Source organism: Bos grunniens, chromosome 7 (genome assembly GCF_055505025.1).
Source record: "Bos grunniens cultivar Pamir isolate PY7600 chromosome 7, Bosgru_T2T1.0, whole genome shotgun sequence".
Classification (NCBI taxonomy): domain Eukaryota; kingdom Metazoa; phylum Chordata; class Mammalia; order Artiodactyla; family Bovidae; genus Bos; species Bos grunniens.
This window is the reverse complement of record NC_141171.1, coordinates 47,595,369-47,607,454: the sequence shown is the minus strand read 5'-3', so window position 1 is coordinate 47,607,454 and position 12,086 is coordinate 47,595,369. Positions and strand designations below refer to the sequence as shown.

General features: G+C 46.2%; 1 protein-coding gene across 3 annotated transcripts in view; it reads left to right on the top strand.

Moving 5' to 3' along the window:
- Positions 1 to 12,086, top strand: part of TRPC7 (transient receptor potential cation channel subfamily C member 7) — a 150,930-nt gene that overhangs the window by 111,873 nt on the left and 26,971 nt on the right. For all 3 annotated transcript variants that reach the window (XM_086413652.1, XM_086413651.1, XM_086413650.1), the window contains one exon: positions 5,804 to 6,068. In XM_086413652.1, coding sequence (XP_086269778.1) covers positions 5,804 to 6,068 — 265 coding nt within the window. The remainder of the gene's footprint in view (positions 1 to 5,803; positions 6,069 to 12,086) is intronic.

The window sequence follows — 12,086 nt, the reverse complement described above, 5'->3', positions numbered from 1 at the left end:
TGTAGGCTAGACCCTTGTCCCCAGGGAGCCCTGGGTGGTCTGCAATTTGTTTTCCAGCTAAGCACTTTACATATACGATTTTATTTCATCCTCATCAAAGTTCTGTAAGGTTGATGATATTATCCCCAGTTTGCAGATGGGGAAAATGAAGCTTACAAGGTTCATTGGACAGCCTCTTCAATAAGTGATGCTGGGTAAACTGGACAGCTACATGTCAAAGAATGAAATTAGAACATTCTCTAACACCATACACAAGAATAAACTCGAAATGGATCAAAGACCTACATGTAAGGCTGGACACCATAAAGCCCTTGGAGGAAAACATAGGCAGAACATTCTTTGACATAAATTATAGCAATATCTTTTTTTGATCCACCTCCTAGAGTAATGAAAATAAAAACATAAATAAGTAAATGGGACCCAGTTAAGCTTCTGTACAGCAAAGGGAACCATCAACAACATGAAAACACAATCCACAGAATGGGAGAAAATATTTGCAAGTAATGCAAATGACAAGGGATTAATCTCCAAAACATACAAAAGCTCATGCAGCTCTATGTCATAAAAACAACTCAATCAAAAACTGGGCAGAAGATCTAAGTAGACAGCTCTCCAGAGAAAAAATACAGATGGCCATAAAGCACGTAAAAAGATGCTCAACATCACTGATTATCAGAGAAATACAAATCAAAACTACAATGAGGTATTACCTCACTCCAGTCAGAATTTTGTTGTTGTTCAGTCACTCAGTCATGTCTGACTCTTCGAGACCCCGTGGACTGCAGCATGCCAGGCTTCCCCTGTCCTTCACCATCTCCCAGGGCTTGCTCAAACTCATGTTCATTGAGTCAATGATGCCATCCAGCCATCTTATCCTCTGTTATCCCCTTCTCCTCCTGCCTTCAATCTTTCCCAGCATCAGCATCTTTTACAATGAGTTGGGTCTTCGTATCAGGTGGCCAAAGTATTGGAGTTTTAGCTTCAGCCTCAGTCCTTCCAATGAATATTCAGGACTGACTTCCTTTAGGATGGACTGACTTGATCTCCTTGCAGTCCAAGGGACTCTCAAGAGTCTTCTCCAACACCACAGTTCAAAAGCATTAGTTCTTTGGCACTCAGCTTTCTTTATGGTCCAACTCTCACATCCATACAAGACTACTGGAAAACCATAGCTTTGACTAGATGGACCTCTGTTGGCAAAGTAATGTCTCTGCTTTATAATATGCTGTCTAGGTTGGTCATAGCTTTTCTTCCAAGGAGCAAGTGTCTTTTAATTTCATGGCTGCAGTCACCACCTACAGTGATTTTGGAGCTCCCAAAAATAAAGTCTCTCACTGTTTCCATGGTTTCCCCATCTATTTGCCATGAAGTGATGGGACCAGATGCCACGATCTTAGTTTTTTGAATGTTGAGCTTTAAGCCAGCTTTTTCACTCTCCTCTTTCACCTTCATCAAGAGGGTCTTTAGTTCCTCTTCACCTTCTACCATAAGGGTGGTGTCATCCTCATATCTGAGGTTATTGATATATATCTCCCTGAAATCTTGATTCCAGCTTGTGCTTCATCCAGCCCAGCATTTCACATGATGTACTCTGCATATAAGTTAAATAAGCAAGGTGACAATATACAGCCTTGAGGTACTTTTTTCCCAATTTGGAACCAGTCGATTGTTCCATGTCTGGTTCTAACTGTTGCTTCTTGACCTGCATACAGGTTACTCAGGAGGCAGATAAGGTGGTCTGGTATTCCCATCTCTTTAAAATTTTCCAGTTTGTTGTGATCCACACAGTCAAAGGCTTTAGCATAGTCAATGAAGCAAAAGTAGATGTTTTTCTGGAATTCTCTTGCTTTTTTGATGATCCAGCGGATGTTGGCAATTTGATCTCTGGTTCCTCTGCCTTTCGTAAATTTAGCTTGAACATCTGGAAGTTCTCGGTTCATGTACTGCTGAAACCTAGCTTGGAGAGTTTTGAGCATTACTTTGCTAGCATGTGAAATGAGTGGGATTGTGTAGTAGTTTGAACATTCTTTGGCATTGCCTTTCTTTGAGGTTGAAATGAAAACTGACCTTTTCCAGTCAGAATGGCCATCATCAAAGGTCTGTAAACAACAAATGCTGGAGAGTGTGAAAAAAAGGGAACCCACCTACATTGATAGTGGGAATATAAATGGGTACAATCACTAACTAGGAGTAAAACTACCATATGACCCAACAATCCCACTACTGGGCGTATACCCTGAAGAAGCCATAATTGAAAAAGACACATGTACTGCAGTGTTCACTGCAGCACTATTTACAATAGCTAGGACATGGAAGCCACCTAAATGTCCATCAACAGATGCAGATGAATGAATAAAGAATTTGTGGTACATACAATGGGATATTACTCAGCCATAAAAAGGAACACATTTGAGTCCATTCTAATGAAGTAGATGAACCTAGAGCCTATTGTATGGAGTGAAGTAAGTCAGAAAAACAAATATTGTATATTAATGCATATATAGGGAACTGATGGCACTGATGAAACTATTTTCAGGGCAGCAATATAGACACAGGCATAGAGAACAGATCTGTGGGCACAGTGGGGGAAGGAGAGGGTGGGACAGATTGGGAGAGTAGCATTGAAACATATACATATCCATGTGCAAAATTAGATAGCCAGTGGAAACTCGCTGTATGACACAGGGAGCTCCAGTCAGGTGCTCTGTAACAACCTAGAGTTGCGGATGGGTGGGAGGCAGAGGGAGGTTTTCAGGAGGGAGGGGACATATGTATACCTGTGACTGATTCATGCTGATATATGGCAGAAACCAACACAATATTGTAATGCAATTATCCTCCAATTACAAAACAAAGGTAAAATGAAAAAAAAAAAATACCTTAGAACTACCATATAATCCAGCAACCCCACTCCTGGTCACATACACAGAGAAAACCCTAATTTGAAAAGATACATGCACCCCAATGTTCATTGCAGCACGATTCACAATAGTCATGACATGGAAGCAACCTAAACATCTGTTGATAGAGGAATGAATAAAGAAATTGTGGTTCAGTTCAGTTCAGTTCAGTCGCTCAGTCATGTCCGACTCTTTGGACTCTATGAACTGCAGCACGCCAGGCCTCCCTGTCCATCACCAACTCCCGGAGTTCACTCAGACTCACATCCATCGAGTCAGTGATGCCAGCCAGCCATCTCATCCTCTGTCGTCCCCTTCTCCTCCTGCCCCCAATCCCTCCCAGCATCAGAGTCTTTTCCAATGAGTCAACTCTTCGCATGAGGTGGCCAAAGTACTGGAGTTTCAGCTTCAGCATCATTCCTTCCAAAGAAATCCCAGGGCTTATCTCCTTCACAATGGACTAGTTGGATCTCCTTGCAGTCCAAGGGACTCTCAAGAGTCTTCTCCAACACCACAGTTCAAAAGCATCAATTCTTCGGCGTTCAGCCTTCATAGTCCAACTCTCACATCCATACATGACCACAGGAAAAACCATAGCCTTGACTAGATGGACCTTTGTTGGCAAAGTAATGTCTTTGCTTTTGAATATGCTATCTAGGTTGGTCATAACTTTCCTTCCAAGGAGTAAGTGTCTTTTAAGTTCATGGCTGCAGTCACCATCTGCAGTGATTTTGTGGTACATATACACAATGGACTGTTACTGAGCCATAAAAAAGGAAATAATGCCATTTACTGCAATATAGATGGATCTAGAGATTATCATACTAAGTATGTCAAAGAAAGACAAATATCATATAACACTCATATGTGGAATCTAATTTTTTTAAAGATACAAATCAAGTTATTTATAAAATAGAAGCAGACTTACAGATATCAAATACAAACTTATGGTTACCAAAGAGGAGAGGGACAAATCAGGAGCTTGGAATGAAAATAAGAAAAGACAGAGGAACCAGAGACCAAATTGCCAACATCCACTGGATCATGGAAAAAGCAAGAGAGTTCCAGAAAAACATCTATTTCTGCTTTATTGACTATGCCAAAGCCTTTGACTATGTGGATCACAATAAACTGTGGAAAATTCTGAAAGAGATGGGAATACCAGACCACCTGACCTGCCTCTTGAGAAACCTGTATGCAGGTCAGGAAGCAACAGTTAGAACTGGACATGGAACAACAGACTGGTTCCAAATAGGAAAAGGAGTACGTCAAGGCTGTATACTGTGACCCTGCTTATTTAACTTCTATGCAGAGTACATCATGAGAAACGCTGGACTGGAAGAAACACAAGCTGGAATCAAGATTGCTGGGAAAAATATCAATAACCTCAGATATGCAGATGACGCCACCCTTATGGCAGAAAGTGAAGAGGAACTCAAAAGCCTCTTGATGAAAGTGAAAGTGGAGAGTGAAAAAGTTGGCTTAAAGCTCAACATTCAGAAAACAAATATCATGGCATCCGGTCCCATCACTTCATGGGAAATAGATGGGGAAATAGTGGAAACAGTGTCAGACTTTACTTTTTTGGGCTCCAAAATCACTGCAGATGGTGACTGCAGCCATGAAATTAAAAGACGCTTACTCCTTGGAAGGAAAGTTATGTCCAACCTAGATAGCATATTCAAAAGCAGAGACATTACTTTGCCAACAAAGGTTCGTCTAGTCAAGGCTATGGTTTTTCCTGTGGTCATGTATGGATGTGAGAGTTGGACTGTGAAGAAGGCTGAGCGCTGAAGAATTGATGCTTTTGAAGTGTGGTGTTGGAGAAGACTCTTGAGAGTCCCTTGGACTGCAAGGAGATCCAACTAGTCCATTCTGAAGGAGATCAGCCCTGGGATTGCTTTGGAAGGAATGATGCTGAAGCTGAAACTCCAGTACTTTGGCCACCTCATGCGAAGAGTTGACTCATTGGAAAAGACTCTGATGCTGGGAGGGATTGGGGGCAGGAGGAGAAGGGGACGACAGAGGATGAGATGGCTGGCTGGCATCACTGACTCGATGGACGTGAGTCTGAGTGAACTCCGGGAGTTGGTGATGGACAGGGAGGCCTGGTGTGCTGCGATTCATGGGGGCGCTAAGAGTCAGACACAACTCAGCAACTGAAGTGAACTCAACTGAACTGATATATAAGATAGATGCTGTACAGTAGGGAACTCCACCCAATATTCTGTGATAACCTATATGAGAAGAGAATATTAAAAAAAATATGTATGACTGAATCACTTTGCTGTATACTTGAGACTAACACAACATTATAAATTAACTATACTCCAATAAAATTAAAATATTTTTGAAAAATTTAAGTGATAATAAAAGATTTCAAAGGAAAAAAAAATGTTAGCCACTGTCTAGAAATGCCACTTTCAACCTCAGGTCTTCCTAGGTCATGCCTAGGTCTATGCTCCTCACCACCACCTTCTTGTGATGGGACAGCCCCTGCTTATAGAGCTCCAACCCCTGGGAAGGAAGACAGGCTAACAAGCAGCATGGTCAGGGCCATGACAAGAGAGTACACAGGCTGCTGTGGGAGCAGAGAGGGGGACAGGGAGGCTGCCCAGGAGGTGGGGCAGGGTTGTGGTGGAGGGGGCACACAGGACTTCCCAAAAGAGATGACACTAGAGCAGAGTCTTAAAGGAAGACTGGGGTTGAAGTGAGGGGAGGGTGCTCTAGACAGATGAGCCAGCATATTCCAAGAGGGAGGATGGCACCTTCAGTGTACTGGGATTAAAGACAAGGGCAGGCAGACAAGTGATGAGGTCAGAGGCCTCTACAGATACCTAACTGGTTTCTCTCCCAGAGCAGATCCCGTGGCCCAGTGAGTAACCCAGCTTGTTTTCTTTCAGCCAGGGACAAGTGGTGGCCTTCAGACCCTCAGATCATATCAGAAGGGCTATACGCAATAGCTGTCGTGCTGAGCTTCTCTCGAATCGCATACATCCTGCCAGCCAACGAGAGTTTTGGGCCTCTGCAGATCTCCCTGGGGAGAACCGTGAAAGATATCTTCAAGTTTATGGTCATTTTCATCATGGTATTTGTGGCCTTCATGATTGGGATGTTCAATCTGTACTCCTACTACCGAGGTGCAAAGTACAACCCAGCGTTTACAACGTGAGTATCCCAGAGCCCTCTCCTGAGGAGCACCCCGGCTCCCCAGGCATCCTTGGCAGCCTCTTGCAGGTGATTCCTTGCAGGAGACTTGGGTTTCCTTGGCATTTCTAAAGGTTAAAGGCGACTTTAGTCAAGGGTGGTTTCAAGTTCAGGTTCTGGTATTGGAAGAACGGAAGAGCTACGTTAAACCTTCACTTACGTCTTACATGCTATGTGGCCAAGAGCATGTTCCTTAACTTCTTTGAGTCTTAGTTTCCTCCTCTTTAAAATTAGGCAACTAATAATACCTGCTTAATAAGGATAGTGTGAGGATTCAATAAGGTGATTTAGCTGCCACATACTAAAATAAACGGAATTATTACTATTACAATGAGCTTAATCTGTGTTACCTAGAAAGCAAAGCCCTGGGCAAGTCTTGCATGCCAACATTTCATTGGAGAGGAGGAGTTGCAATCCAAATGAACTAAGATAGAAGGAAAAAAGAAAATGGCATATGGGAGGAGGGAAAGCATATACATGTTGCCGATTGGGCCACCATCTACCAAGACCCACAACTTGGTCATGAAGGACCTCTACAGTGAGACATACAGTGCTGCATTGCAGAAGAGCCCATCAGGATAGATTTAGAAAATTTATCAGCCACATCTTTCCCACCTGCTTTCTCTCATTAGTCAACTTTACTCAACAGGACATTCACGAACCTAACACTTCCAGGTTAGCCCCTGCGGAAGCCATATCCACACAAGTCTGCCTGTGGGCACAGCTCCACAGCTCTCCATGCCTGACTGGGCAGACCAGTGCTGTGTACAGGCAGCGAGCGAGTTCTGCAGCATCACATGCCTCAGCAGCACAGAAGGCCCAGGCAGGGGAGGCAAGAGGAGGTGGAGTGACCTGAGACAAGGTGCTTGTCAGGCCAACTAACCTCGGGGTCCTAAAGGAGCTGCTGCAGGCAGAGCGAGCAATGCCTTGGCCTCCCCCCACCCCGCCCCCACCCCAGGGTGGGGACAGAGCTCACCAAGCCGATGTCCACAAAGACCTGGAGCTCCTCCCCTCTGGGGGATGCTGGGTGGTCTCCCGGAGGGTCCTCGGTAGCACTGAGCAGTGGTCTAGTAGAAGAGTCTGGCAAATCTGAGTTTACATCCTGGCATGGTCTTTTAGTAGCTAATGACCTTAAGCCAGGTCACTTGATTGGTCTGAGCCTCTGTGTCCTCACTGGCAAAATGGAAATAAGGCTCATAAAGACCTCACAATAAGGTTCATAAATACCTTCACGAATAAACAAAGCAGTTCTGTAAAGTGCCTGAAGTCCAGTCCAGGCCCTGCCCCAGGCTCATCTCATTCCAGAATTGCTCCCAGCCTTCATGGCTTCCATCCAGAGTCTGGACGGAAGGACAGTCAGGTCTCCAGCCACAAGCAGGGCAGCTGGGACCAACAGGGCTAAACTCTTGCTGACACAGGTCCCCAAGAAGCCCCAAGGGGGCCGGAATTTTTTTTTCAACCAGTGACAAGGGTGGAGCCACACCATGCAGACTCCCTGAGCAGGTCCCACCTTGTGGTAGGACCTCCACTTGACCCTTCTCCCAGAGAAATCACCCTTCAAAGGAAGGTCCGTGACTTGAAGAACCCAGACAGAGTGCGATGGACCCCATGCCCCTCAGCTCTGAATCGCGGACTGCACTGCTCAGCCCAAGTGGAACTGCCTAGAAAGGTGGGTCCCCTGGAGCTGCTGAAGCACAGAAGCTGTTATTCTCTGAGGCAAAGAATCAGTGTGTGTTCACAGAGAGCTGGGGCCTGGCCCAGTGCTGAGAAAGGTACCCGAGGATGGCTGGCTGTGTGTCTCAGCCCACCGCACCCTCGGCTCAGACAGACTAGGTTTCAGTCTGACAGTCTGAGCTCTTCTCTATGGTTGTGTGGTCCTGGGCGAGTACTTCATTCCCCACCCCACCCCGGCCCGAGCGCATTCACGTCCCCAGGTCTGAAAGGACAACATCAAGAAGGCCATCTTCACAGGATTGTTGTAAGGATCCAAAACAAAGACAGTGAATATAGTGCTTGGCATATAATAAGCCTTCAGTCAGTGATAATAGTGGAGATGGTGGATAAGGAGGAGGAGGGGGTGGATGAGGAGGAGGGCGCGGATTGAGCTACAAGAAAGGACACGTGGGTACTGACTTCCTAGGACCCTTTCTGGACAGGGACCTAGCCTACCAGCTATTCACCAGATCAGGCCAAATGCATTAGTGAGTCAGGTGGACTACTTTATAGCAGTCCAACACTGGGTGATGAGCTGTTGAAGGGGTGAAATAAGCTTGAATCACCCAAAAGCAAATTTTGCTCTGGATCTGCTAGAGGCAAGGCTAACTGTATGCACCCAGGGTGGGATGTGCTGTTTACTGACATCAAGTCAAGATGTCAGTCAATAACACAAGGGCTCTGACCCTCTGTGGTCAGGCCCTGATGTTCTTCCTGTGTTTTCAGTCTAGGATGATGCCTTGTACACAGCATTGCTCACTAAATCCTTCATAAACAAGCATGAGGGAACCCACAGGAGAAAGCAAGGCAAATTCAAAGCAGTAGAGTAAGCAATCAACTGGGAACGTGAGCATGGGTACCACTGTCTCCTTTCTCCTCCCTGGGTGTTCTGTGCAATCCCCCTTTGCTCCCCCTACAAGGAAGCTGTACTGTTGGCCCACGGTTCCTCCAAAAGTCACTATCATGACACCTGGGACATGAACAAGGTCATAACTTGGCAGTAGGGTTGTGAGTGAAAGTCACTCAGTCATGTCCAACTCTTTAAGACCCCATGGACTCTACAGTCCATGGAATTCTCCAGGCCCGAATACTGCAGTGGGTAGCCTATCCCTTCTCCAGAGGATCTTCCCAACCCAGGGATCAAACCGGGGTCTCCTTCATTGCAGGTGGATTCTTTACCAGCTGAGCCACCAGGGAAGGTCCAAGAGTAGGGCTGATGGGGCCACAATTCTCAGCTGGACGCACACAGCCAATCTAGGGAGGGAGTCTTTGGCATCAGGAAACGTCATGGGGAAGGGTGAGAGCAGGAGGGGCCAAAGCACTTGGCTTGTCTCAGGTGCTGGGAACTGAAGAGAGATTCTGTAGACATGAGAGACCCAAACAAAAAGGACCCAGGCCCTCCAGATGGGCAAGGGAGAGGAAAAGGCATGGCAGTGGCAAGCATAGTGAAGAAAGGACAGAATATTTATCGCCTTGGCAGCCCCTAAAAGGGGATATGAAGCTGTGAATAGGATTTGATTGAACAGGGAAACAGTCAATAGAGCAGTGAAGTGGAGAGGAAAGAATGGATTTTTTAAAATGTCATCTCTTACCTTTTGACTGCTCTCTGGAGCATATCACACACCCCCCACCCCCCAACCCAAGATTTTCTTGATACGCAAAGAGCCACAGGAGGATAAAGGATTCTCATGATTTAGGGGACTCAGAGCTACTCTGAGTGCCTGCAAGACTGATAATAAAGCTGAATGACTCCCTTGGTGAATGCTTCATAGCCACCCATACCCAGGCCACTCTGCCCCCTCAGAATGCTCCCTTTGGCCCACCCCCAGGGGCCCTCTGTCTGTGGACTTTAGAGCTTTAGGGTAGGATGGATCCTCTCATCTGTTTTTATAGTCAGAAGACTCACCCCTACAGAAGGGAAATTTGGGCTGGAGCATACTACAGGTGCCCCCCCCCATCTTTGCCCCTGTAACCCCACCCCAGCCATATTCAAGGACAGCGTGGGTCCCTAAGGGTTCAGGTTCCACTTTGGAAGTCAGCCATTAGGAAGCAACAGAGCACTGTCCCATGAGCTGCCTGTTCACCTCGTGATGGGGCCCAGGCCAGCTCATAAGAGCCAGTCCCGCTCGAATCCCACTGGGTTACGTGTCCGTGCTTATGTGCTCAGTCATGTCCAACTCTTGGCGGCCCCATGGACTACAGTCCACCAGGCTCCTCTGTCCATGGGATTCTCCAAGCAAGAATACTGGAGTGGGTAGCCATTCCCTTCTCCACAGGATCTTCCCAACCCTGGGATCAAACCCAGATCTCCTGCATTTCAGGCAGATTCTTTACTGTCTGAGCCACCAGCAAAGCCCTTGTTGAACAAAGTGAGAGTCTTACTAAGAGAATTTCAAGCCCTATGAAGTCAGAATAGATAGCCAGATCCCAGCAGAGAGCATGGTCAGCAGTCAAATCCTAGGAGCAGTTCCCAACTTTCCTGCTTCCTTTACCTTCAGAACCAAAGGTCTGCTTATGTTTCACAGTGGCTTCAGTATCACAAGCTGGCATTCAGGGAGGTGCAAGAACAGAGGCATGTGTGCATAGGCCACTGGGTAGTGAGCTGGGCTTGTCTGCCCATGACAGACAGGCACCTGCTGGCAGCTCACTGTGTCTAAGTCATTTCTGTTAGATACTGCAGACGGCCAGAGGGGAGGAGGAGAAGGTGTGCAGATGAGCTTCATGCTCTCAGAGCATGAAACCTAAGTGTCCTGAGACAAGGGTAAGGAAGTGGAAGTGAAATCGCCTGAAAATGCATTTTCTTTCAAAAAGTCTTAAAGTTCTCAATTCCAACTGTTTGAAATTGTGTTCTTATTGGGAACATATCTTTGATGTTATCATGGAAATCAGTAGACACATAGGATTTGCTCTCTGGAGTTTTGTTTTGCAGCCCCCTTTGTTGGAATGCACATATTCCATAAGGCAAAGCTTTTCTGCTGAGAGATCATATGGAAACCTTGGGATCCAGTGCTCTACTTAGTGTTGGAAAAAGAGAGATAAAAATCCTTGGCTCACTAGTGACATACAGCTGGATGAGAATGCCAGGGGAAAGGGTGGGCTTCCCTATACTCCAACGGGCAACTGTGGTAGGACAGGTACCCAAAAAATAGAAGGAGCTGGGGGCAACGAGGGGACCCAGGGCAGGGAAGTGAAGGGCTCGCTAACACGGCCCAGGATGGGCTCTGGTCTTCCCTTTGGGTGAACTTGGCCTCCCCCACTTAGTTTTGATTGGAGATTCAGTGTAGGCCCTGACCCTCAAAAGGGATCCCAGCCGATCTTTTCTACAGGCTGTCGTGGAGTCAACTTCATAGCATAGCTGGGTTGAGACATTTCTAATCGAAAAATACCTGTCTTAAGGGTATGCCATTTCTAAAGAATCATTTTACCAAAAGGAACTTGAGCAGTGCTGGGCAAAATTAGAAGCTTCTGTTTTCTATGATAGGCATGGAAACTTTCCATACTCTATGTACGGAAACTCATATGCACGCCAGGGGCAGAAGGCATTGAGTCAGCTCCAGCCAGCTCAGCGGGGCTGCAGGAAAGCCAGCTCCTCCCTCCAGAGAGCCAGGAGGCGAGCCCTGGGGCTGAGGAAGGACTCCCTGAGACACTGCCCACACATACCACACCCTAGGACCACTGTACCACCCTGCTGCTGAACAGCTCTTGACAAACCAATGATCTGCCCTCTCATTTAATCCACACACCTATGGAATAACACAGACACTACTACCAAGAAACTGAGGCTCAGTGAGATGGACTTGCCCAAGACCACAGAACCAAGAAGAGATTTGGACCCAGATCTGCATGGCTTCAGGCCTGTCTTCCACCTTTTGACCTAAAATTCCCCAACTCCCACACCAGGGCCTGTGCTCCAAGGTAGAAGCTAATTGTCTTTATAAAGTTGGGTCACTTTCCTATGGCACTAAATACTAAAGAATGGCATATTAAATTCAGATTTGGATTGTCCTTAGGAGCTTGATGATTCTACATATCTCCACTCTCAATAAGCAGCCTGTGATTGTCCCTGGGTAAAGTATGTTTCTATTCCAAACTGTGTTCATTCATTTGACAAATGTTATGGAGCAGCTACTCCATGCCAAGTTCTGTGTTTGGCCCTGAGGTTATAAGGATTAATAATATAATCTTCCCATCCTTGAGGAACTCATAGACAAGTATGGAATTTCAACAAAGGGTGGGAGCATCAGTTATTTACACCATGTGATCAAA